Source organism: Canis lupus, chromosome 6 (genome assembly GCF_003254725.2).
Source record: "Canis lupus dingo isolate Sandy chromosome 6, ASM325472v2, whole genome shotgun sequence".
NCBI lineage: Eukaryota > Metazoa > Chordata > Mammalia > Carnivora > Canidae > Canis > Canis lupus.
In genome coordinates this window covers 55,996,158-56,023,609 of record NC_064248.1, presented here as the reverse complement: position 1 = coordinate 56,023,609, position 27,452 = coordinate 55,996,158, and the positions used below count along the sequence as shown (strand labels likewise).

General features: G+C 37.3%; 2 protein-coding genes and 2 non-coding genes across 7 annotated transcripts in view; 3 read left to right on the top strand and 1 right to left on the bottom strand.

Moving 5' to 3' along the window:
- Positions 1–3,920: 3,920 nt before the first annotated feature.
- On the top strand, positions 3,921–14,393 carry RPL5 (ribosomal protein L5). Of its 2 annotated transcripts, none has more exons than XM_049111676.1 (8): positions 3,921–4,068; positions 5,077–5,146; positions 5,226–5,341; positions 6,499–6,633; positions 8,536–8,738; positions 9,987–10,165; positions 13,720–13,804; positions 14,225–14,393. In XM_049111676.1, exons 1-8 carry the CDS (start codon positions 4,066–4,068, stop codon positions 14,322–14,324), a joined length of 891 nt encoding a protein of 296 aa, XP_048967633.1. In that variant the 5' UTR covers positions 3,921–4,065; the 3' UTR covers positions 14,325–14,393. The 2 variants fall into 2 exon arrangements, with proteins under 2 accessions (XP_048967633.1, XP_025273418.1); XM_025417633.3 differs by having other exon boundaries at positions 3,922–4,068; positions 9,987–10,164; positions 13,716–13,804.
- Positions 9,819–9,914, top strand: LOC112641093 (small nucleolar RNA SNORD21). Its single transcript, XR_003124495.1, has one exon. It is a non-coding gene; the product is annotated as a small nucleolar RNA SNORD21 (small nucleolar RNA).
- Positions 13,891–14,027, top strand: LOC112641096 (small nucleolar RNA SNORA66). Its single transcript, XR_003124497.1, has one exon. It is a non-coding gene; the product is annotated as a small nucleolar RNA SNORA66 (small nucleolar RNA).
- A 314-nt stretch (positions 14,394–14,707) lies between the features above and the next one.
- DIPK1A (divergent protein kinase domain 1A) overlaps positions 14,708–27,452 on the bottom strand; it is a 113,144-nt gene continuing 100,399 nt past the window's right edge. For all 3 annotated transcript variants that reach the window (XM_025417630.3, XM_025417631.3, XM_025417632.3), the window contains 3 exons: positions 22,312–22,419; positions 17,522–17,698; positions 14,708–16,631 (listed from right to left, as the gene is read on the bottom strand). In XM_025417630.3, the coding sequence (XP_025273415.1) occupies positions 15,819–16,631; positions 17,522–17,698; positions 22,312–22,419 (1,098 nt within the window). In that variant the 3' untranslated portion in view covers positions 14,708–15,818. The remainder of the gene's footprint in view (positions 16,632–17,521; positions 17,699–22,311; positions 22,420–27,452) is intronic.

Sequence of the window (27,452 nt, the reverse complement as noted above, 5' to 3'; positions counted from 1 at the left end):
ACACACACACACACAGAGAGGCAGAGACACAGGCTCACAGAGAAGCAGGCTCCACGCAGGGAGCCCGATGTGGGACTCAATCCTGGGACTCCAGGATCATGCCCTGGGCCAAAGGCAGGCACTAAACCACGGAACCACCCAGGGATCCCCTAGACACATACTTTTAATTCCCAGGTAGATTTCTTACCACTTAAAACATTCCTAGTCAGCTGCTTCTTTCCCCTTATTTCATACACCCCTCAATCTTGTGGGAATAAGATATTTTTTTAGAGTAGCAGTATAAAGGGTAACTGCCCTTAAAGCAGCATTTCTAAAGTTTAGCAATCCCCAGACATTTCTAACTTTTTCTCAATGACTTATAATAAACCTAGTTTTCAGGAAACCATCTAAATATTAGTGAATCATTAAAAAATAAATATTCTGAATCTTTTGATTTTCATACATTAGTTAACCATCTAATAAAGTGGTACTGGACTTCCCAGATTTTTCCTGAGACCACCTTCTTTAAGCTTTAAGCACTTCCCTCTTAATTTTAATAACGTGGGCTTCATCTGGTGAACAAGTCTATGTCTCTCAGTTCATTTTGGTCAGAGTTTTGTAAGTTTTCACTTTCTGGAATTTTTTAATGCCCCAGGTTCAGAAAATGATAATCAGTTGGTGAGCTGCAGTTTCACTTCTATTTCTAAACTAAATTATTTGTAGCTAGACTAAGCCAAATAATGTTTACATCTTTGCCAAAAAAAAAAGACATGGAATATATTCCAAAGTCAAATATACAGGCTTAGGAATATTTAGAGTCCTTCTTTTAGCACAATTTAAAGGCAGACTCAGATCTGAAAATTACTCTGATGACAGCCACCCGTATTCTGCTGTGACTGGCGGTGGCATCCACTTCTTCATTTGTAAAATGAGGCTCTAATAATGCTATCCACTAGACTAATTATGAGATTAAATGAGATAATGTAAGAAATGCTTACAATAGACTCTGGCATATATTAAGTTCTCAATAGATGTTTGTTATTTATATTATGTAGAAACCCTACAGTCCCCTCTCTTATCCCTACTCACTAATCCGCCAGTCAAATCTGAGTCACTGAGAAGATTCCGGTAGAGCAATACAACAGGAGGGGCTCAGACATTTCAGATCCTATGATCTTTGGTGGGTATGAAGCTTCCTCCCTTTGGCCTAGCAAAAGGGGCCCTTATCTGGGCCCATTCTCTGGCCTTGCACTTTGTAATACCCTGCATGTCACAAAACACACAGAAAAGTAAATTTATTAAAGAATGCATGGCTGTGGCTGCTTCAGTCATGCAGGACTTGATATTCACCTCTGACCAGAAACCCTAAGCATCTACCTTGGTAATCAACACCTTCCAGGACCCAGGGAAATGCTATCCCACTTTTCTTGTGCTTTGTCCTTGAAACAAAAGTCTATTGTATCTGAAGGTCATGAAGGTTTTGGGTTTGTACTGCTGTTGACATTTGAAATAGACACTGCTTTGGAATGTGGGAGGATTTCTGTAATGGAAAATATTTTAGGCAAGAGGAAGAAAACAAATTAACTTGTCAAATCCTTTCTTTGTGATAATGGTAAACCCCTCAAATTCTGCTGTAACAAAGTTTCATGTCTGAGTAAAGCCCAAACTCCATTTTTTTGTCTACTTCTATGTTCCAGTTCCTGGTTCCAGAGGTATTCATCATGTTAAAACAGTTAGATTGGATTTAGATAAAACATGAGGTGCTGTAGAAGGTTAAAGTGAAAGAATAGAAGGTGCTCAAAGAGCAAATCAGAGTCTTTGGAAGAAAAATGAATTTTGAATTTGTGCTATCTAGTTATTTGATATATAGTATTGCTTGCTTCTTATAATACTTAAATGTATTCAAAACTCAAACAGATCTAATTCTTAAAAGGATTAAAATTTTAGGGATGCCTGGATCGCTTGGTGGTTCAGAGTGTCTGCCTTCGGCTCAGAGCATGATCCTGGAATACCAGGATTCAGTCCCACATCGGGCTCCCTGCATGGAGCCTGCTTTCTCCCCCTGCCTAAGTCTCTGCCTCCCTTTTTCTGTGTCTCTCATGAATAAATAAATAAAATCTTAAAAAAAAATTTTTAGACAAATTTTTTCTAAATTAAATAAAAATGCATGAGAAATATTCAACATTCTTTTTTACAATTTTATTTAAATTCAATTAACATATAATGTATTATTGGTTTCAGAGATAGAGGTCAGTGATTCATTAGTCTTATATAATACCCAGTGCTCATTACATCACATGCCCTCCTTAATGTCCATCACCCAGTTATCCTGTTCCCTCACTATCCTCCCCTCCAGTGACCCTCAGTTTGTTTCCTATGATTAAGAGCCTCTCAAGGTTTGTCTCCCGCTGATTTTGTCGTTTTATTTTTCCCTCTCTTCCCCTAGGATTTTCTGTTTTGTTTCTTAAATTCCACATATGAGTGAGATCATATGATAATTGTCTTTCTCTGATTGACTTATTTCACTCAGCATAATATCCTCTAGTTTCATCCATGTCTTTGCAATGGCAAGATATCAATTTTTTTTATGGCTTAGTAGTAGTCCATTGTATATATATACACATATACCACATCTTCTTTATCCATTCATCTGTCAATGGATATTTGGGCTCTTTCCATATCTGGGCTCCTTCCAGTTTGGCTATTGTGGATATTGCTGCTATAAACATTGGGAGAGTGTTTTAACATTTCTCCTTGAAAGCTTTCTTGACATTGGCCAGAGTGGACTCGATGTACATTTTTCCTGCTACCTAAGAAGTTACAAACTGAAAGCAGAGGAAATTGGCATCATAATTCTAATTTATTCTAGTGGCAGTTTTCTGGAGCCACTTAACTTTGGCATCCTGTTTGTCAGACCCTTTGCTCTGCTCTGACACTGAGCAGTTTAAACACTGATTTTTTTTTTCCTGATAGATTAAACATATACATACTCATCTCCCAAGAGTAGGTTTAAATTACTGAGCAATGGGGGTATAGAGCTAACATTCATTCTGAGGATGGGAATATTTTAAGCAGCTGTGCCAGTAAGTAATTTGTCTTCTTTTCCTGGTAGAGTCAGTAAATTCCATTCTTGGGCAAAACAGGATTTGTTTTCTGCTTTCCTGAGACCTCCTGAATTGATTAAGATTGAGGCCAAGTTAAAAACACCGATTCCTGGTCCCCAGACAAGCAAGGTTGATTCAGTAGAGGTGGAGGATATTCAGATACCTGCATTTTAACTAGTACCCAACGATTCCCATGCAATAGCCCAAAGACCACCTTAGAAATGCTGTTAGGCAAGGGAATACTTTCTCTTGAGGTGCTTTTTTGTTTGGTTGGTTGGTGGTTGATTGGTTCTCCTCAGTCTGCGTGTGGAGAATGAGTCGGCTCATTCCCTAGTTACAATTAGTTGTAGAAGAATGAGAAAAGTTGACTAGTTCAGAGCGATGGAGGGAGGGAAAAGGAATGTAGCTGTCAGGGACCAGGGAACACAAGCAGTTTCTTTACAAGCAGTTCTTTTATCATTTAACAAACACGGGGCACTTTCGGGATGTCAGCACTTGCGTTGTGCTTCCAGAAGGGACTCTGTATGCTCTGGAGCAGGATGCGCAGTCCAGGTGGTGGTGTCCTGGAGGGGGCAAAAAGGCTCCATAGCAAATAGATTCTACTTAACTTTAAACTTTTTTTCCTATTTTCAAAAGCCATATTGTCTTTTACGAAACAACTTCTTAGCATAGGAAACGGCAAACCTCCCATTATCCTCCCTGCTGTTGACCGCCCATCCCTGTGGGATTACCAGTCAGCCGTAATGGGACTCCGTGGCCTTGAGCGTTTCCACACAGCGAGGGCGGGCATCGGTCCTCCCGCCAGCAGAGGGCAATCCAACGCACACCTAGGGCCGCGCGCTCTCTCTTCCACACGTAGCTCGCGTGATCGTCAGTGCTACATACTGCGCCTGCGCACGGGCTGAGGCCTTTTCCCCCCGCCGAGCGCTGCTGGGCCTGCTGGTCTGTGGTGAGCCGCGGCCGCCGGACTCTGTTCCGCAGGATGGTGAGTGGATATCTGGAATCGGGGCTACGTCTGCACTGGGTTTCCCTGTCTTTGCCCAAACGCTGACCTAGGGTCCGTCTCGCGCGGCGCGGGGGTTGGATGGCGTTGGATTGTGGGCTCTGCTGTGGTAGGGTTGCCGCTCCCAGCGTGGCTTTAATGGCTGCCGCCCGGCGCGCAGGCTTTGGGGGAGGGGTTGACGAAGAAGTTCGGGAGCTAGGGCGGTGGATTGAGGAGGGGGCGAGTTCGGGAGACCTGCTGCGGGGGTAGTGCCGGCTCGGCTCGGCCGACTGGGCGCCGGCAGGCGGCGAGGACTGCGTGCGGTTGGTCTCAGGCTAGCAGAGGGATGCCTGAGTGGACGCGGCTTGTGGGCCCTCGGACCCGTCCACCCCGTCTGCTTCGTGGGTTTTTTTCGGGAGTATCGAGTTGGTGGGTCTTTGGGAAGTGGCTCCTAGACCCAGCAGTCAGCGGGGAGCCTGGGGCTTCTCTGGGCCTCGGAAGGAAGCTCGTTTAGTTTGGCATGTGCCTCCTGTCGCTCGATCTAGATTGTTGCTGGCCCCAGCGTTTCATGATTTTGCGGATGAGGTGTTGCTTTGGTTGGTGGCGGGAACAGTGCTGTTTTAATCGGGAGCAATTGCTAAATAAGGTCTTGATCAGATGAGTTTTGTGGTAAGTGATTCGGCTTTTGAAAAACGTGCGCGTGAACAGCGCAGGAAATACGAGGGTAGGTTTTCAAAAACGGGACATAAAGCGTCCACAACAGACTGACGTTAGGCATGACTGCTGGCTGTCTGGAGCAATGCTCTGGAAAAGTGACTGATGGCAAGTGGAAAAGGTGATGCTGGACTCCCTGTGGTTTGAGAAACTGGGCTCTGCAGAAGTGACAGTTGTGTGGATTCACTCTTGAAGTTAAAGTGTTTTTTTGTTACAGTTACTTCAGATGTCAGAAGTACTATCAACCATTTATCAAAGTTTTAATGACATTCTTTTTTTTTTCTCTCTCTTTTAAAGGGGTTTGTTAAGGTTGTCAAGAATAAGGCTTACTTCAAGAGATACCAAGTGAAATTTAGAAGACGACGAGGTATGGTTACTACTCACGTTCACAATATTAGAAGAACTTGCAGTGGAATAGACTTTCTTATATTACTTTTTTCTTGCAGAGGGTAAAACTGATTATTATGCCCGGAAACGCTTGGTAATTCAGGACAAAAATAAGTACAACACACCTAAATACAGGATGATAGTTCGTGTAACCAACCGAGATATCATTTGTCAGGTAAGTTGTATTCTGAACTCCAGCAATGAGTGCTATGCCTCACCCCTTGAACTCACTGCTAGAGAAGTTGTACTTGGGGAAGCAAAACGCATATATGGATTGGAAGGTCCCTCTAGTGCCTGGCATTCTAAAAACATTGAGTAGTTTCTTTTCCTTTTGGTAGGTCTGGAGTAGGAGCTGGTGGGGGTGGGTGGTACTTTAAAATACTTGATTGAAAATCAGTTGTGTTTGGCAATCCTGACCAAACTAGTTTAATCTCATTTTCTAATGGAGGAAAAGAGGATTAGAGAAATCAAAGGTACTGCCCTATTTTATAGGGGTAGTATAAATTTGAGGTCAAGTAGAAGGTTCTTGCACATTCCATTTCCAGTAGAATAATAGAATTTGTCATGGATTAAATCCCAACATGCTGTATAGCCCTAGGTGCCACATACCCCGCTCCACATCGAAGAGGTAGGTAGTTGTGAAGGTTTAATTAGGCTCTTAAGATTGCTTTTACTCCTGCTTATTGTTTGATACATAAAATTTTGATAAATAGGTATGGAAGTTTCTCCCATATAAAAGACCTCTAGAAAACGGCAGTTTGCTCCTTTAGAAGCTAGTTTTCTGGGCTTTTACAACTAGAGAAAATTTTCAATTAAGATTTGCTGAGCCTTTGCAGGGAAGGGGGCAGGCACACCTATTTTCTAGGCAAACTAATGTTGGTTGTGAAGACCATGTTCCTTCATACCTAAATTCAGATAACCCTATCCATATTGGACTTTGATATGCTGAGTTCAAAAGATGTTTGAAATTATTGGAGATTCTTCTTTTGACTTTTCATGGTGCCTGTTTAGTTCATTGGCTTATGCAGCTAAGTCTTTTCAGTATTTAGAAAGAACGACAGTCTCTAACTTCAGAGACATTTCAGTATTCACTGTTTAAGTCATAATTTTATCTCTATTTGTGATAATCATTCTGACATTTACAGAAAACCTACCTGCTATAGTTGACGAAGCCATAAACTGTCATTGTGTAGTAGGATCAACAAAGAGATTCTAAGTGTTGCAGATTTGTGTCTTTTTTTTTTTCCTTAAGTCCTTTGAAAAAGAAGGCACCTAGGACAAGTAATCAGATAGTTGAAAGCACAGATGATTAATCTCGTTTTTCTCTTACAGATTGCTTATGCCCGCATAGAAGGAGACATGATCGTTTGTGCGGCTTATGCTCATGAACTCCCAAAGTATGGTGTGAAGGTTGGCCTGACAAATTATGCTGCAGCATATTGTACCGGCCTGCTGCTGGCCCGCAGGGTATGCAGAAGATAACTTTAATATATTTGGAATTAGCTCATTGTTTGGAGTTCACTGCAAGATAAATGTTCTTTTTTTTTTTATTTTTTTTTATTTATTTATGATAGTTACAGAGAGAGAGAGAGAGGCAGAGACACAGGCAGAGGGAGAAGCAGGCTCCATGCACCAGGAGCCTGATGTGGGATTCGATCCCGGGTCTCCAGGATCGCGCCCTGGGCCAAAGGCAGGCGCCAAACCGCTGCGCCACCCAGGGATCCCGCAAGATAAATGTTCTTACATGAGTAAGATACCCTCAGCTCTGGCTTCTGGGGAATGCCTGCTGTTGAGCTGTTGGTTCTGGGGTCATCAGGGAGGATAGTTTTAATCCAGAATTTGAGGCAGCAATACATTTTCTAATACTCTGGGGAGGTAGTTTTTCTGTTTTTTTGCCTGTTGGGTAGATCTAGGTCAGTGGAGTCTTTTTTTTTTTTCCCCAAAGATTGTATTTATTCACGAGAGACCGAGAGAGTGGGAGAAGCGGGCCGTGCAGGGAGCCCAATGTGAGACTCGATCCCAGTACTCCAGAGTCACACCCTGGGCCGCAGGCAGGTGCTAAGCCACCGAGCCACCCAGGGACCCCATAGGTCAGTGGAATCTAAACGAAAGAATGGTGGCTACTAGCCACAAGTGGATATTGAGTGCATGACCTGTGCTGTTCCGAGGAACTGAATTTTTAACTTAATTTGAATAGCTTTTTGTGGCTAGTTACTGGCTGTCTTGTTGGACAGTGCAGACCGTTGCTACTCAGAAGTATAGATCTTCTGACTGTCAATCAGTGTACATTTAAAATGCAGGCTTTACTCCACACCCTTGACATCTGTATTTTAATAGGATGTCCAGGTTACTTATATACATGTTAAATTTTGAGAAACAAGGTCTTCAATTTGGAGGGTGGGCAGGCATGGGTATGGAATTCAGTTTTGTTTTAATTATCTTTACCTCTGGGTGGCAGCATTTCCTGTAATACACAGAAAGTAGGAGAAAATGTGATTTTTGCCTTATTTTTGTTCTTTGTTACTGATCTTGTTTGCAGTGGACTTGTTAAGCATGCATCATTGTTAGGAACCTATATCCTCATTGGTTATAAATGTTTGAATAAGGATGGGGAATAACGTCCTTATATATGAGAGCGACATGTTCTACAAAATCACACTGGTGAAGCAGTAGCTAGATCGATGTACCAGTAGAAGAGTCCCCCTTATTAACATAATGTGGTTGGAGTAGTAGAGCCATAAAAGATGCTCTGTTCTGCCCACTATCCTGCTAAGATTTTAATCAAATTAATCAAAATTGCATGTGATACCACTTAATATTTGGTTCTTGAGTTACTGTGGCTAAATAGGACTGAAGAAATATGGAGAATATCTTCCTTGAATAGATAATGGTATGGTTACATCTTAATTGATTACTACGTAAATCAGGTATGGGCATGTAGCAAAGATTCAGAAGCTATAAGACAAAGTTGTGGTGAGTTTGAATATTTGAAGTTTTCTTGTAGTTTTTTTTTTTTTTAAGATTTTATTTATTCATTAGAGACACAGAGGCAGGGGGAGGGGGCAGAGATACAGGCAGAGGGAGAAGCAGGCTCCATGCAAGGAGCCCAATGTGGGACTTGATCCCAGGTCTCTAGGATCATACCCTGGGCTGAAGGCGGCACTAAACCGCTGAGCCACCCAGGCTGCCCTCTTGTAGCATTTCATTATTTGTTTGTTTATTTGTTTATGTATTTTAATATTTAAAAGTAAATTGGTACAGAGGGATAAGTGAATTGGAAGGTAATTTTTTTAGGCATTGGGTCATTAAACGTGACTTGATAATTTTAGAATTGTTTGAATATATTTAGACTGGCTTTTTTGTTAATAGCTCCTCAATAGATTTGGCATGGACAAGATCTATGAAGGCCAAGTGGAAGTGACTGGAGATGAATACAATGTGGAAAGCATTGATGGTCAACCTGGTGCCTTCACCTGCTATTTGGATGCAGGGCTTGCCAGAACTACCACTGGAAATAAAGTTTTTGGGGCCCTCAAGGGAGCAGTGGACGGAGGCCTGTCTATCCCTCACAGGTAATACAGTATTCAAGGCTACATTGTTTAGACTCCCAGTAGTTCCATTTCTAACTGGTTGGACTGTGGAGATCACTGAGTAGGTATACAGCATTGTATACCTGCTATATGCTTAGTACTATGGTAAAGGAACCTGGCAGGGCAGGAGGGAATTGTAACACTTTTTTTTTTTTTTTTTTTAAGATTTTATTTATTTATTCATGATAGTCACAGAGAGAGAGAGAGAGGCAGAGACACAGGCAGAGGGAGAAGCAGGCTCCATGCACTGGGAGCCCGATGTGGGATTCGATCCCGGGTCTCCAGGATCGCGCCCTGGGCCAAAGGCAGGCGCCAAACCGCTGCGCCACCCAGGGATCCCATGTAACACATTTTATAAATGAGATTGAGGTTCAGAAGTAAAGGGTTTGTTGAAGGTTTTGGAGCTAGTAGTGGAAGAGCCAGGGTTAAAACCACTAGCTTTTGTGTTGTGGCTTAGTTTTGATTAGAAATGAGCAACTCCATTGCTTTTTTTTTCATTCAGAATAAAATAGTTTTATTCAGTTATGGAAAACTGTCAACTCTAGAAAGAGAAAAGCTGAGAGCTTTCAACTGGAAATAAGATTGTAGACCATTCTTAGAAGTTAAGTAGGTTTTAATTTGGTAGTTCTTTGGTTTTGAGTTAAGGATTTTTTTTTTCTTGTTGAGTAGGTGCATCTTTAGAAAGTGATTTATTAGCTTCTTAGGGATATTAGAAGTTGGAGAAATCCCTAACCACCAAAATTTTTTCTGGCTATAAGTTTTAGGATTTAGCCTACAAAATGTAACCTAACCGGAACTTTTATAATGGTGGGGTATATTTTTTTGAGGACCCTCAGGTCTCTTGCAAGACACCTGTTAGATGTGGTCTTGAACAAATCACTTATTCCCATGTACCCTGAGGCAGCACTAAGAAATTCTAGGATTTAAAGGGAGCAGTTTTGAAATCCTTTCCTATGTTAATAAGGAGAACTAACTTTAGTGGTGAGAACTTGGTTTATTTCATGGCTTTGAAGGTGTTTGTGGCATCATTTCCTCTTCTATCCTGGAATTCAGAGATGAGCTGCTGAATGATGATATCCCACTAACTGAGCAGTCAGTAGTTGGTCCTTTGGTTGCATATGATGCAGTTAATTGTTTCAAGACGGGACTGATGGCAGCTACTGAAATGAATTCCTGCTAATGAACTCATTTCAATCATTATGTGCTAAAATATGAAAATCTTTATTTTAGTACCAAACGATTCCCTGGTTATGATTCAGAAAGCAAGGAATTCAATGCAGAAGTTCATCGAAAGCACATCATGGGTCAGAATGTTGCAGATTATATGCGTTACCTAATGGAGGAAGATGAAGATGCTTACAAGAAACAATTCTCTCAATATATAAAGAACAACGTTACTCCAGACATGGTAAACATTTTTACTAAAAATGTCTGTATTGGGTTTACGATTTGGTTTCGTGGATATATTTTATTTCATGGTTACAGTTAAAAGTTGAACATGAGTATGTTAAGAGGTATAGACAGACTCAAGGAGTTCTTTAAAATGGAATGACATGAAATTGGAAAATTGGGTGAGGGTAAGTTAAGAGTCAGATGGGATAAGAATAATTATAAAGAGACTTAACATGCTTTTAGGAATTTTTTAGGTAGTGAAGGGTGGCAGACTTCATCTAAATCTAAAGATGGCTTTTACACATTTTGGCTGTTTTAAATTTGCAGACTTCATTCCTGTAGTCATAGTTAAAATCATCTGTCTGATTGGAGATGCTAGTTACTAAATTCATTTTGAAGCAATGTGGAGGAAAGGTTCTGTTCTGTAAAGCAAGTAAAGTTCTATGTTCAGGACTTTGTGAATGTCTCAGGCTATGCACATGGAGAGTTTGTACTGAGTAGATGACTAGTTCTGCATGACTTTGCAAATATGAGTTTAATGTTGGAAAATTTATCAGCCTAAAGTTGTATCTTTGAGGCATCTATTGACACATTGTAGTAATGGAAGAGGATAGGCATAGAGCACAAAAATAGCACTGCTTATTATAAAATTATGCAACTGTAGAGTTGTAGATGAATTGATGGTTATATATCAAATGTTCTGTTAGTGCATAGTTTATATTTTGATACAGTTTTGATGATGGAAAAAAATTTTTGAGAGCACATGGTGAGGGAGGGGCTAAGGGAAGGAGAGGCTTCATGGCCAGCATGGAGCTCAATAATGAGGTCTCAATCTCAAAACCCTGAGATCATGACCTGAACTGAAATCAGAGTTGGATGCTTAACCAACTGAACCACCCAGGCACCCTGTGAAAATTACTTTATTTATAAATTTATTTTTATTTTTAAAAAAAATTTATTTATATATTCATGAGAGGTGTGCATGCGTGCGCACACACGCACGCAGAGATGTTAGCAAAGGGAGAAGCAAGGCTCCATGCAGGGAGCCCGATGCAGGACCTGATCCCAGATCTCTAGGATCACGCCCTGAGCCTAAAGCAGATGCTCAACTGTTGAGCCACCCAGGTGTCCCTATTTTATTTTATTTTATTTTATTTTATTTTATTTTATTTTATTTATTTATTTTATTTTATTTATTTTATCTATTTTATTTTATTTATTTTATATTTTATTTTATTTATTTTATTTATATTATTTTTTATTATATTTTATTTATGTTTTATTTATTTTAATTTTTTTATTTTATTTTTTATTTTATTTTATTTTTTATTTATTTTATTTTATTCATTTATTTTATTTATTTAGTTTATTTTATTTTATTCTTTCTTTTCCTTTTATCTTTTTCTTTTATCTTTCTTTCTTTTCTCTTTCTATTCTGTTTTCTTTTATTTCTTTTCTTTTATTTTTATTTATTCCTTATTTTCTTTCTTTCTTTTCTTTTCTTTCTTTTCTTTATTTTATCTTTATTCTTTTCTTATTCTAATTTTCTTTTCCTGTTTTCTTTTCTTTTACTTTTTTTCTTTTTTTCTTTTTTTTCTTTTCTTTTCTTTTTTCTTTCTTTTCTTTTCTGTTTTCTTTTCTTTTCTTTTATTTTTTTCATTTTCTTTTTTCTTTTATTTTATTTTTCTTTTCTTTTATTTATTTTATTTTATTTTATTATTTTATTTTATTTTATTTTATTTTATTTTATTTTTTATTTTATTTTATTTTATTTTATTTTATGTCCCTATTTTAAAATAGAGTTGTTAGGGACACCTGGGTGGCTCTGGTTGAGCAGCTGCCTTTGGCTCAGGGTGTGATCAGGAGTCCAGGGATCAAGTCCTGCATCGGGCTCCCTGCAAGGTGCCTGCTTCTCCCTCTATGTCTCTGCCTCTCATGAAATAAATAAAATCTTAAAAAAAAAAAAAAAAAAAAAGAGTTGTAATTGGAAAAGATAATTGCCTGTTATTCATATGCTTAGTTACAGTCTAAGGATCAATAAATACATAGCTTGAGTTTTTGAACTAGGAAAATGGTAATACAAATGCATGCTAATTTTCAGAAATCCATACTTTTTTTTGTTACTATTGGCATTGCCCTCATTCACTCTGGTAAATAGATCTTTTACTTGTGACTATAATTCTACTTGGCCTGCATAATTTTTCTTCCTAAGACCTCTCTTGCTCTGGTAATGTCACACTTGTTCACAACTTTTCAAATTCCCAAGCTGCTTTGAGCTCCCACTTCATGTTTTCCTAAATATATGGTATACTTCAGCTGGACCACTCTTAGGCTAATGTACTTTTCCCAGCTAGCTCATTAATTTGATCTTTGGAGGCCTCTTATGTGTGCCTGCTGAAATCCTCTATAGACATCTGACATGTTTTCTGAGGAAGTGGTCTTTACCTAAACTCATGTTCTTATCTACATGCATGGTTGTGTATCCTATTTGTCTCTTGGAAGGAATGGACCAAATTGCTTAGATTTATTAAATAATTGTATTTGAAGTCATCAAATGGATTTGTTAAATACAGTGGAAAGCTGTAATGGAGTGCTTAAAAGAGGTAGAGGAATTAAAGGAATTAAAGTAATTCCTAAAGGAAGGGATTTAGGTAGTTGAGGTCTCATGCAGTGTTTGCATTCTTTTCATTTGCTCAGTTTTCTACAAATGCATGTAGTAACCACATTTTTCTTCATAATGAAGGAGTAGTTTTAGAGATTTGAATACTTTGGTTTATTCTTTGGGGGGCTGTAATTGTTACTAGATTTTGATAGTGAACATTCAGGCATTTTACAGCTGCTTCATGACCTGCTCTACCATAGAATCAATAGTCATTTATTTGGAGGAGGTAATTGAAACAATTCCGAGAATTTCAGCATTAGTTTTTGATGGGTTTTAGAACATAATTCTCATTAAGAGATAATTGGATGGTGTTTGAGCGTTTTGTAGGAAAATTCAAACCTTCTGTTTCCATAGACACCTAATAATAGTAGATATAAGAGGTCCCTGGTATGTAGTTCTGGGAGTAGTACTGAGAGACCTATTAGGTACTGATGGAAAATACAAATCTGAGGAATGTGGTAGAAAAAAATGAATTAATAGCAACTGCTTGTTGGCCCCATATCCAGTTCATCTTAACATCTTAAATACTTTGTTTTAGCACAAATCCTCACCTGAATAAAAGAATTTGGGTCAGACAGTATTTTAAATGAACATAAATGTTTTTGCAGCAACCTGTTTGCTCTTGAGTGACTTTTAAAGAAGTAAAGCTGAATTCCTCAGAAATAAGTAGACATTTTTTGAGTATGAGTTTTGTGAATAGTGTCAATTCACACTGCCTCTGGAAATTTCTTAGGAAAATGTGGGTTACATGTAGAAATTTGAGATACCAGTGTTGACCCGGTTTAGTTCCCTTTGACAGTCTGGTTTAGGGACAAAATAGAGCAAGTGGTAGAATGCAATACGTTACGTGACTGTATAGGGCATGTGAAATGAAACCAAGTACTGTTTGCTTTGCTTTCTTTCAGATGGAGGAGATGTATAAGAAAGCGCACGCTGCTATACGAGAGAATCCCGTCTATGAGAAGAAACCTAAGAAAGAAGTTAAGAAGAAGAGGTACGCATCTTACTATTACTGTCTTTTTAAGAGAGGTTGGGAGGAATTTCTTGCCTTGTTTGGTCTTTATCAAACTCGTTGAAGTTGTGCAAACTCGATCACTAGCTCTGCATGATGTTGCAGAAGTGAGGGGAACCAGGTTTGCTAAAGTAATTGTGGTGATAGAAATGTATTAGCCTCAGAAGGTACTTACTGAGCTGACCTATTCTATCCCATTACAGTGTAACTACCAGTTACAGCATTTAAAAAACTTTTTTTAACCAGTTCCTGCATTTTGAAAGTTCCTTTAAGATCAGAAGTATGTATTAGAACTTGGATTGTTTTGACCTGATCGTAGTCTTTTCCAATCAAAGTTAACTTTTTTAAGCTCTGTAGCGGTGGTTTTAAAAATCTATCTCTTAATTTTACTTTGTTTTGCAGGTGGAACCGTCCTAAGATGTCTCTTGCCCAAAAGAAAGATCGGGTAGCTCAGAAGAAGGCAAGCTTCCTTAGAGCTCAGGAGCGGGCTGCTGAGAGCTAATAAACCAAACCATAATTTTCTATGAAGATTTTCCAGATAAAGCCAATAATAAACTTATTCACCAAGCAACTTTGTGTTAAACTCTTGTTAATGAAAGTGTAGGAAATACGTGAAGTACAAAAGTAGAGGAGTTGATAAGTTTTTCTTCTTCAAGAAACAAATATAACTGCATATTGACTCAAAGTTCACACCGGCTTCTCAGGCTTCTGTTTTTCCTAACAGTTATCCCTTCAAGTGTGACTGTCTAGCTCCCTCTAAACAGTCTGTCAAGCAACAGACCAACCATCCACTAGGAAATATCTCTTCCATTCATTTATTGTAACCAGATGGCTAGTGGGAAGAAAAAGTACCTTCAAAGTACACAATTTTAAAGTAAGCAGAACTGGTGCTAATCAATGGCTTTAATTTTGAGAAAGAGCTGTCCAATGAAGTTCACATAACGTTCACTTTAATCAGGTGAAACCTCTGAGCAGAATATCCTTCAAAAGAAGTGTTCCATTTTATGGAGATGTTGAAAGGTACATGCCAGATCTTAATAAACATGAAAACAACATTAAAAGGGCAAATATTAACTTGCATATCAAGTTTACATGAAAAAATTTGCATGCCTCTTAAGAAATAGCCCTTTGGCCAACAGGAAATACTGTTCAAAAATGGAAAATTGTGAACCTAAAAAGTTCCATGATTTCAGTCTGGCTCCTAATGTCCTATTTCCCCATAGCTCAAATTCAGATACATGGATCTGGATTGGGTTGATGGCCTTAATAACAGTTTTGGAAAAAAATCAGTTTTGACAGACTATAGCACATTGACAACTAAGAAGGACCCATCAAAATGAGGATGACGAATGCTCATCCAGTTTCAGCCTCTAAAATTGGCAATTATATATTGTCAAGTAGAACATTTTCTTACGGATTAAGAGGCTAAAAGCCACTCAATATTCTGAAGCCATATAACATTTGATGTCTAAGTGTTTTAAGTAGAAAAAAAACCATGCTATTAACCCAACATCTGTTTGTAAAGGAGTAACTTGACCTTTGCAGTCTTAATTTCTGTTAATGTGCAAACTTTACCATGCTAAGACTTTTTAAATGTATATTTTTTTTCAACAGCAGCTTCAATGCAAAAATGTTTCCAGCAATGGTATTTTGGCTAACAAATCTACAAAATACTTCACTGTCGATGTTTATGGAATGAGGCTTTTCACAGCATTATTTTAGGTCATTAGTTAAAATAGTTACACAGTGAATACTGGAAAATCTACCAGGGCTTCTAACAGCAGGAATGAAATCTTTGGACCTGGTCATCTTTTACCTCTTGCCATTACTTCAATCAACTTGTATCTTAAGATGATGGCTTCTTAAAACCAGGGGAAGGAGGGTTTTGTGTAACTGACAGGGACATGAATCAGAAGCCTTATTTTTTTTTTTTAATGCTCAAAGTTTTTCCTTAAAATTTTGAAATTTCCTATAATGCTCACGATGTCCAAATGAACTAAGAGTCATTTGTATAGGAAATTTTCTTCCACAGTAATGTTTTTAGGTTATTTAGTATCAAAGAATGTTCCATTTCCATTTGATTTGCAGTGACTTTGAGAGCAATACAAGAATAAAGCTGCTTTTCCAGTTCCTCACGAATTTCACTTGGAGCACCACGCAGTAGGTAGTCTTTGAGTAACTGACAGGCTTTTGCCAAGTTTGGTTGTATCACTTCTGAAGTACACTTCATTGTACTTTGATCACAGCTAGTTCGACAGTCTGTGCCATAAACACAGTCCAAATCAGACTCACAGTGACGATCCTTTATAAGTTCTTTCAGGTTTGTCTCTGGTACAATTTTTCTCATGTCCACCATTTTTAAATCATATTTATCATTATATCCTAGGTTTTTGGCACTAATATCACACATAAGGAAGTTTCCATAGGGGCCGTGGAAAACATCTTCCACAAATTCTAGAAGTCCTATGGCTATTTTAGCCTTTCTAGGCCATGATGGTGTGAATAACTGGTCCATGCTTCTTCTGAACCCAGATGGAATAAAAAGTTCAATGACCCATGGAAGGCTTATTCCATAAAGAGAGGTATATTCAACACTTTCCATCACATAGAGATCACCACAGAATCCCATTAATTTGGGAGTATGTTCTTTATCTTGAAGTATCACCATGAGAAGAAACTCATTTAGTTGAAGAAGTGCCCATGCTGACTTTGCTTCTCCCAAGGAAACCTGGCCATCTTTGTCTCCATCAGCCACGGTCAAGATGAGATTAACCAGTTCAGAGAGGTTTCCTTGGTCACCCAATTTTGCCTATAAAGGTAAGAATTTAGCTAAATACAGAAAGTTTGCAAAAATATCTCTTATGTAATATACATACTAACTTTATATGGGAATTATGCTAAGTAATAATTTTGTTACTGAGTCTCCATAAAGGTACTTAATACAGCTCCAATTTATGATGCTTTTACTAAGAAGTATGTTTTATATAATTGTAGTAAAACGCACTCCTGAGTATATTTAAGAAATGGCAAGCTCCTTGGTCTCTATTGATAGTTATTCAACACACTAATTCTATCTTACTCATATATTTACTTGCAAAATTGCAGTGTAATGTGCTCATATCCAGTTATAATAAGGGTCAACTGAAAATTATTTTCTCCTATTTTGTAGTTAACACATTAACAGAACTATTTTGTTCAAGTTGTATTGTTCCAATGATGAAAGTTAAAAGTTATTTCCCTGTGAAGGTTCTTAGGATAAAATAGTCCGAAAATGTAAACTTAAAGATTTTGAATGAAAATATGACAGCAATAAAAGAAAAGAGACTTTTTATAAAATTTTAACTACTTTTATCTTTTAATATACTTAATCTTTGTATGATTATTTAATTTTTAAAAAATAATTTGCTATCAGATACGTATACTGATTTTAGCCCTTCTCCCACATTTTAAAAAATGTGTATCAGCTACAGTGTCAAACTATAGAGCAGCTCACCTACTTAATGAATTCCCCTTTCATATCTGGACATTTTAAACTATTATAAATAACGTAAACATCTACACATTTTTGAATTGTTTCAAGATGGAGCCCCTGATATGTTAAAGAATAGCAACACTTTTGTGGCTTAGGATGAGGTCTTGCCAACTCTTCCAGAAGAATGTACCACTTCATAATAGTAACATGGGAATGGATATACTTACTTTAAAGAGACTGTAGACCATTTCTTTGAATTTCTGTACAGTAGTTCCCCTAGTTGGCTTATCAAATAGCACTATTTCCTTCCTTGGTTCCAATTCAGTCCCAAAATCAAGGTGAAGTGCTTGTTCCATTTGACATTTCACAACACCTGGTAGATTACCCCAAATCCCTAAATACATCTATGTGGAAAAAGAATGACAAATCACTCTTTAGGCTGAGTAGAATTATACACCACTGTATTTTTAGTATCTTCTTCCCCTTACAAAAACACAAAAGCAAGTAACAAAACACAGAGATTTAGCTTTTTTCTGTAACTTTTTGATTATAAAAGCAATGCATGCCTAAATAAATACATTTTTGACCATGGATCAATTTTATTTATTTATTCCAATTTTTAAATTGTGGTAAAATATTAAAAACATAATTTACCATCTTAACCATTTTTAGTGTATAGTTCAACGGTATTACATTCACAATGCAGCCATCACCACCACCCTTTTGCAGCACTCCATCTTGTAAAACTGAATCTCCATACCTATTAAATAATAACTTCCTGTTCCCCCTTTCCCCTTTAGCCCTTGCCATCACCATTCTACTCTCTGTCTTTATAATTTTGACTAAGTATCTCATGTAAATGGAACCATATAAAATTTCTCTTTTTGTGACTGGCCAGAAACAAACCTGAAAGAACTTATAAAGGATCGTCACTGTGAGTCTGATTTGGACAGTGTTTATGGCACAGATTATTTCACTTAGCATTACGTTCTCAAGATTCATCTGTATGGTATTGTGTCAGAATTTCCTCCTTTTTAAAGCTGAATAATAGTCCATTGTATGTATATACCATATTTTGCATTTCTATTCCCTGCTGATCAACACTTGGATGCTTCCATGTTTTAGCTATTGTGAATAATTTGGGTATACAAATATCTTTTGGAGACTGCTTTCAATTTTTTTAGTTATGTACCCAGAAGTAAAATTGCTGGATCATAAGACCAGTATATTTTTAATATTTTGAGGAACTGCTATATTTTTTTCTGCTATGGCTGTGCCATTTTACATTCCTTCTAACGGTACACAAGGGTTCCAATTTCTTTCCATCCTTGTCAACACTTGTTGACAAATTTCCTTTCTTTGATAGTAGCCATCCTAATGGGTATGAAGTGGTATGTCACTGTGATTTTGATTTGTATTTCCTTAATGATCAAGTGATGCTGAGCATCTATCTTTTCATTACTTATTGGCCACCTGTATATCTTTTTTTTTAGAAATGCCTATTCAAGTCCTTTGCATATTTTTAAATCTTGTTTTTATTGTTGAATTTTAGGCGTTCTTGCTCTCTCTCATTCTTTTTTTTTTTTAGTAAACTTTACACACAACGCAGGGCTTGAACTTATGACCCTGTGATTAAGAGTTACATGCTCCAGCACCTGGGTGGCTAAGTTAAGCATCTGTCTTCAGCTCAAGTCATGATCCCAATGTCCTGGGATTGAGTCCTGTATTGGGCTCCTGGTCAGGGAGTCTACTTCTCCCTCTGTCCCTCCCCTATAATTGTGCTCATGCTCTCTCTCTTTCTCTCTCACAAAAATAAATAAAATCTTAAAAAAAAAATGTTACATGCTCTACCAACTGAGCTGGTCAGGTACCCCAGGAGTTCTCTATATATTTTAGATATTAATCCCTTATTGGATATATGACTTGCAAATGTTTTCTTGCATTCTGTAGATTTGATACTTTTTGATGCACAAAATTTTTAAATTTTCATTAAGTACAGATTTGTCTTTTTCTTTTGTTGCTCATGCCTTTGGTGTCAGAGCCAAGAAATCATTACCAAATCCAATGTCATGAAGCTTTTACCCTATATTTTTTCTAAGAATTTTATGGTTTTACATTTAAGTCTTTGATCTGTTTTGACTTAATTTTTGCATATGGCATTAGGTAAGCATCCCACTTTGTTCTTTTTGCATGTGGCTATCCAGTTTTTGCCAACACCATTTGTTGAAAAGTTGGTCCTTTCTCTAGGGGTGCTTGGGTACCTCAGTTGGTTGAGCATCTGCCTTCAGCTCAGGGCCCTGGGATTGAGCTCCGCATTGAGCCCCACATTGGGCTCCCTCCTTTGCAGAGAGCCTACTTCTCCCTCTGCCCTCCCTTCCCCCACAACCTGTGCTGTCTCACACACACTCTCTCAAATACATAAATAAAACCTTAAAAAAAAAGTCCTGGGATCCCTGGGTGGCGCAGTGGTTTGGCGCCTGACTTTGGCCCAGGGCGCGATCCTGTAGACCCGGGATCGAATCCCACGTCAGGCTCCCGGTACATGGAGCCTGCTTCTCCCTCTGCCTGTGTCTCTGCCTCTCTATCTCTCTGCGTGTGACTATCATAAATAAATAAAAAAATTTAAAAAAAAAAGTCCTAAAAAAATAAAATAAAAAAAAAGTCCTTTCTCTATCGAATGGTCTTAGCACTCATCAAAAATCATTTGACCAAATATGTGAGGCTTAGTTCTGGGTTCTCTACTCTATTTATCTATATGTCTGTCTTCATTCCAGTACACACTGTCTTGATTACTGTACCTTTGCAGTAAGTTTTGAAATCAGAAGTATGAGTCTTCCAGCTCTGTAGTTCTTTTTCACAATGGTTTAGCTATTTGGGGTCCTCTGACAGTCTGTATTCAAATTTTTGGGTGGGTTTTTCTACTTCTGCAAAAAATGTCATCAGGATTTTGAAAGGGATTTCACGAATCTGTAGATCACTTTGGGTAGTGATCTTAACAATACTAAGTCTTCCATCCATGAACATGGACTATGTTTCCATTTGTTTGTATCTTTAATTTCTTTCAGCAATACTTTGAAGTGTTCATTGTACAAGTCCTAAAACCTCCTTGGTTAAGTTAATTTCTAAGTAGTTTATTCTTTTTGATGCTACTGTAAATGGAATGATTTTCTTTTTTTTTTGGAATGGTTTTCTTAATTTTCTTTGTGAATTGTTCATTGTTAGTGTATAGGAATACAACTGATTTTTGTGTGTTGACTTTGTTTCCAGCTACTTTGCTGAATTTATTAGCTCTAACAACTTTTTCCTACATAAAATATTTTTCTATATAAAAGATCAGGTCATCTGCAAGCAGAGATAATTTTACTTTTTCCTACTTTGGATACCTTTATTTCTCTTTCTTGTTTGATTTGGCTAGAACTTCCAGTATTATGTTGAATACAAGTGGCAAAAGTGGGCATCCTTGCCTTGTTCCTGATTTTAGAGGAAAAACTTTCATACTTTTACCACTGAATATAATATTAGCTATTGATTTTTCATATATGGATTTTATTATGTTGAGGTAGTTGCCTTCTATTCCTACTTTGTTGAGTGTTTTTATCATGAAAGCGTACTGAATTTTATCAAATACTTTTCCTACATCGACTGAGAGGATCCTGTGGGGTCATTGTGTTGATCTGTCGTATTAAACTGATTGACTTTTATATATTGAAACATCCTGGCATTCCAGGAATAAATCCCATTTGGTTGTGGTGTATGATCTTTTTAATATGCTCAATTTGGCATGATAGTATTTTGTTGGGGATTTTGCATTAATGTACAAAAAGTCTGTAGATTTCTTTCCTTGTAATGTCTTTATCTAGCTTTGGTATCAAAGTAATGGTGGCCTCACAAAATGAGTCAGGAAGTATTCCTTCCTTTTCAATTTTTTGGAAAAGGTTGGGAAGGATTTAAATGTTTGGTAGAATTCACCAGTGAAGGCAACGGGCTCAGGGCTTTTCTTGTTGGAAGACTCTTGATTACTGATTCAATCTCCTTCCTAATTATAGGTTTGTTCAGATTTTCTATTTCTTGGTAGGTTTTCTGTTTCTAGGGATTTGTCCATTTCATCTAGGCTATCTAACTTCTTGGTGCATAATTGTTCATAGTACTCTCATATGATCCTTTTTATTTCTGTAATGTCCCCACACTTCAATTCTGATTTTAGTAATTTGAGACTTCTCTTTTTCTTAGACTCATCTAGCTAAAGGTTTGTCAATTTTGCTGATTTTTTTCAAGAGCCAAGTTTTGGTTTCATTGATTTTCCTCTATTGTTTTTCTATTCTCCATTTCATTTATCTCTACTGTAAATTGTTTATTTCTTTTTTTTTATTTAATTTTTTATTTTTATTTATGATAGTCACACACAGAGAGAGAGAGAGGCAGAGACATAGGCAGAGGGAGAAGCAGGCTCCATGCACCAGGAGCCCGACGTGGGATTCGATCCCGGGTCTCCAGGACCGTGCCCTGGGCCAAAGATAGGCGCTAAACCGCTGCGCCACCCAGGGATCCCTGTTTATTTCCTTCTGCTAGCTTTGGGTTTAGTTTGTTCTTTTTCAAGTTCCTTAAATTGTAAAATTGGCTTGTTGATTTGAGATCTTGTTTCTTAATGTAAGCATTTATAACTATAAATACATTTTTAAAAAGTCACATTGCCTAGAAAGATGAAAGGCAAATTCCTCTGTTTCCATTTCCCTAATCCCATACTCCCAAATTATTCACTATTAATTAATATAAGATCCATGAAAGTAATCTTATCTATCTTAATCACCACTGCATTCCTAATAACTAAAGAATGTCTGGAATATACTGGAAATAAGGATTAATAAACATCTGTTGGATGAGTGAATCAAAGCATACAACATTGAAGTATATAAAATATCCTAACACTATGGTTCAAGAATTCTTTTAATAATACTTTCATTTAAGGTAAAATTAGAGTGCATTGTCATTCTGGGATGTTTATTCGTAATGTCCATACCTGATTGTTGGGCTTGGTGGATAAACATTTCCCAAAGTAAAGGGTTTCTGTAACACAAAGGCTGTTACATGCAGGCCCATCAATAACTCCAGTCTTGTACTTGTCACACTAAAAACCAGGAAACAGAAAAGTAGTTAATAGAAAACTGTTTTATAAGAAGAAACATAATAAAGACAATGTAAGGAGATACCTGTATTCTTTAGGATGAAGTTCTATAATGAAAAGAACTCAGACTCTGGATTTGGACAGACTTGAATCTGAATCCAAGCTCTATTCTTACCAGCTATATGATGATGAGAGATATTGCTGCGACCAAAGTGTGCTTGGAATTTGGAAGCTATTTTTCCCCACTTAACATGGTCTGAGGTGGTAAGGTACCTGCTTCCCCCCTAAGATTAGAGGCACACTTTAAAAATGGCTCTGGTTTTAAAGTAAGAAATTAAAGTTTTAAATACGAAAATACGTAAAAAACAAAATTACCAAAAAAAAAAAAAAAATTACCTCTGACATCTGGTCATCCTTGAGATCACCCGAAAATAAGAAAAATAAACACAAACTCCATCTTCAACAAGATATCAAGGTAACCCTAAGGCACAATTAGTGAAGATAGCCTGCCAAATTCAGTGAAATTACATCAGAGTCCAGAGATTGTTGAGATTAAATAACTGCTGTGACTTTGCTTCTCAACATTGGCATAGCACCAAAGAGATGAGATGCAGAACCATCACCCTGATTTACAATGTAGGTTTAAGGGGCACATGCTGTGGGAACTTTCAAGGAGTCTATATGGCATTACGAAGTAGCAGGACAAGGCAGTGCTGAATGATAAATTCTTTAAAAATATTATCTATGTTGGAGGCAGTCTGTTAATGAAATGGGTTGAGGGAGAGCACATTAGGAGCATCTCCTGGGGAGATAACACTGGATAAGCCAATCTGTGTATTTTTGTCTCTGTGTTTCTCGTTTTTTCTATCTCACACATGACATGCATACACACAAACTCTGGGTCATAGCAGTCTCACTACTAGCACAATTCACTCCTCCAGTTGCTTCCTACAAATAGCTGGTTGAGGAAGAACTCTTTCATTCAATAAGGAGTAATAACCAAAGGAAAACAAGATTACAGAGCAAATCTACAAGAAAAAGGAGGAAAGGAAATGAAAAGCTAATGTTATAAAAAGAAATTTTCCAGAAAAATGTTGCCATGAAGCAGGCCAAACATAATGCTGTGAATTCAAAGGACTTAATGAAACATTTAAAAAAAATAAGACTTCGTGGTAGAAGAAATGATGAGACAACAGAAGGAAATGTAAAATAAGCTAGTAGAGCTCAGAAAGGAAGAAAAGGAAAAAATCCTAGGAATTAAAGCCACATAAATGGGGGTGGGAGAAGGAGACAGACAAAGATGACAACACAGACTTAAACGAGGGCTAGGTTAAGAAAAGTGGGGAAAAGGCAATGGAAATATAAAAAGAACTAAATATAATTTGAGACAATATTATAGATACAGGAGACAAAGGATATCCAGCATGTCCACATGAGGGTGAACAGTACAAGTGGAAAAGAAAAAATATTCAAAGTAGAATTCAAGGCAACTTCATGTAAAGTGAAAGGATACTTATAGATTGAAAGGACATACAATATCCCAAGAAAACTGACATATAGAACGACCCTTGTGATCTACCCTATTGAATTTTACTAGACTTCAAAAATAAATAATCCTTTGAGCATTCAGGCAAAAAGATCAAGGCACCTTTAAAAGGAAATAAATCAGTTTGGCCTCAGATTTTTCCACAGCCATGTAATGGTAGATAATGGTGCAATGCCAGCAAAGTCTTTGAGAAAGGAAGTGTGACTTGCCTGGATCCTAATTTTTCATTTGTAAAAGGGAATATGAATAATATTTGATTTATAGCATAATTATGAAGAGGGCATCCAGCTGGCTCAGTTGGTAGAGCATGTGACTCTTGATCTCAGGGTTGTGAGTTCAAGCCCCATGTTGGGCACAGAATTCATTTAAAAATAAATAAGTAATAAAATCATAGCATTATTATGAGGTAAAATGATATAATAATGAATACAGATCACCTGTGATTTTAAAAAGTGCTCAATAGCAGGTACTATTATTTTACATAGCTAAACTTTCTTTCAAGTAAAAGGCGTCAAATGTTTTTGAACATACAAGGATTAGAAAACCATTCCCTCTTAAAGAACTACTAGAGAATGAATTTTAGGTAACCAAAAGATGAACAGAGAACCTGAACATGGAAGCCAGTTGAAATATAGGACTGGGATGAAAACCCTGGGAATCTACTTCATTGTTTTTTTTTTTTTTTTTAATTTTTTTTTATTATTTTTTTATTTATTTATGATAGTCACAGAGAGAGAGAGAGAGGCAGAGACACAGGCAGAGGGAGAAGCAGGCTCCATGCACCGGGAGCCCGACGTGGGATCCGATCCCGGGTCTCCAGGATCATGCCCTGGGCCAAAGGCAGGCGCCAAACCGCTACGCCACCCAGGGATCCCGGGAATCTACTTCATAATGATTAATAAAATATCCAATATTACTAGATGCTTATTATATGTCAGGCACTGTTCTAGTGCTATACTTTCATTATCATGAAAACTAACCTGTGAAGTAGAGCCTATTGTTATATCCATTGTAAAAACAAGGTAAGGTTACATACCTAAAAAATGACAAAACCAAGATTCCAACCTAGGCAGTCTGGTTTCAGAGCTCATTCTCATAATAGCTACTGTATATTCTTCAGAATGTTATTATAAACAATTTTGTTACTTGTATAAACAAAAACCAAGAAGGGAAGATGTAAATAGATGGAAGGTGACAAAAGGATGTTGATTTCTTTAATACTCAAGGTCAGGAGATAACATTTACATCTTATAAATCAAGTAACAGAAGTCTATTCAAGGGGCACCTGGGTGGTTAAGTTGGTTAAGTGTGTGCCTTAAGCTCAGGTCATGATTCCAGGTTCTGGGGATCCAGCCCTGCATCAGGTTTCTGCTCAGTAAGAAGCCTGCTTTTCCCTCTGCCTCTGCCTGCTGCTCCCCCTGCTTGTGCTCTCTCTTTCTCCATCAAATAAATAAAATAAATCTTAAAAAAAAAAGTATATTCAAAAGTACACCAATGATCACTAGAATTAATAATAATAATGTATTGTTTAAAATTAGGCGGAACAAAGGAGATCAGATTAATAGAATTTTAATTTTGTCACTGCTTTTAATAGGTAGATTTGGTCTAAAGAAATAGAGCATAAAGTACATTTTTAAAAGTTATAGCATAAAGCTAAACACTAGAAGACCTAAATACAGAATACAAAGCTTCCTAAATGATCAAAAGGAACATGCATAAAACACGAAATATACACCATCTAGAGAAAGATGCAAACCAAATGAATCCTTAAAAACAGAAAGTAGGTCGTAAAATGTGATACAGGGGCAGCCCGGGTGGCTCAGCGGTTTAGCACTGCCTGCAGCCTGGGGTGTGATCCTGGAGACCCCGGGAGAGTCCCATGTCGGGCTCCCTGCATGGAGCCTGCTTCTCCCTCTGCTTGTGTCTCTGCCTTTCTCTCTGTGTGTGTGTCTCTCTGAATAAATAAATAAAATCTTAAAAAAAAAAAGTGATACAGAATTAAGTCGTATATATTATATAAATGTCAGCAAGATAAGTTCATCTATTGAAAGAAGAATACCCTTAGAAAAGTGTCAGAAAAGTTGAAAATAAGGGACAGTACAGGTATATCAGGCAAACACAAAGAAAACACAATTAAGTCACAATTTTAAACCAGACAAGGTTGAAATCAAGTAAGGAAAGCATTAAATAAGGTAAAAAAAAAAGGGGGGGGGGCCTTTACAATGATAAAACATATAATCCACACCAGATATTACATTCATGAGTTTCTATAAGGCAAATAAAGAAGTATTAAAATCCATTAAGCAAGATCTATAAGAAATAAAAAAAAGAAACAGGCATTAGAGTGGGAGACCCTAGTTCACTTTTTCTAGCCCATGACAGATAAAGAAATCTACAAAAAAAGGATATAGAAGAGCTAAAAAATCTAGTAAAGTAGATCTGTCTTGAGAACAAACTTTTCAAATGCCCATAGAACAATTACAAAATTAGACCAAAGCCTTAGTACATTCCACTTAGTAGAAATGGCATCTCCAATCACAATATAACACATGAAATTAATAAAACATCTATCCATACATAATTAAATGTTCTTTTAATTCTTGAAAGTCAAAGAGAAAGTCCAAATTGAAATACTGAAGTATCTAGGAAATAACAATAACTGAAACTGAAAATAAAATAAATGATAAAATCAAAGAACCACTTAAAGAAGAATGCAACTTAATTATGTTAATAAACAGCAAAGAACAAAACAAATGAATTAAAAATTCAAGAATTTTGAAAAAATTAATCTACAGAAAGCAGAAAGAAGTAATCAATATAAAATAACAATACAAGGTTATGGTATGTTGCTGTTGTTGCAAGAATTCCTCTGACCTTCATCTCCCAATCTTTACTTTGGATTTCTTGCTCTTTTCTGGTTTCTGCAATTACCTTTTGATGGTTTTTTTCCCCAGAATTCTCCTTGTCTGTCTGGTTCTCTCAGTCTGATGACATGATGCTACTCACAGATCAATCTTGCCCTGCTCTGGTTCTTGGGATGCAGAAAATCTTAATAAACTGAAGTTGATGGATGTAGCCTTTTAAGCAAGAGTCGCTTGAGAATGATAGGATGGCTGAGATACTGAGTGGAAGAGTCTGGATGTAAAACTAGCTAAAGAATTTGGCAGTGTCCAGGTGTGAAACAATAGGCACTGGACCAGAGTCTTTTATTAGAAGACATAGGTTTATTTGCAACCTATTAGAGGGCCAACACTGGGCTTATCTTGTGTGTGATAGGGATTAAGGATAATTTACTGAGACCTTCATTTTGGGGGCTTAAATTTTTCATTGATCCCAAGGAAACACTGAACCCAAGGATCCCAAGCCAAAGTACAGCCGAGTCTCTTAAATACTTAATTCTTGAAGACGCCAGCATAGGCTCCTCAGTCTTAGCCACTGGGCCTCCCTACCAACACTTTAACAGTTTGCTGTGAGGATAAGGATAGCTTTG

Bases quoted from the DNA above. Each gene is read 5' to 3' on its own strand.
- RPL5 (XM_025417633.3), top strand. The intron at 5,147-5,225 runs GTATGGTTACTA...TTTTTCTTGCAG, and splicing joins GAAATTTAGAAGACGACGAG to AGGGTAAAACTGATTATTAT. The intron at 8,739-9,986 runs GTAATACAGTAT...TCTTTATTTTAG, and splicing joins GGCCTGTCTATCCCTCACAG to TACCAAACGATTCCCTGGTT.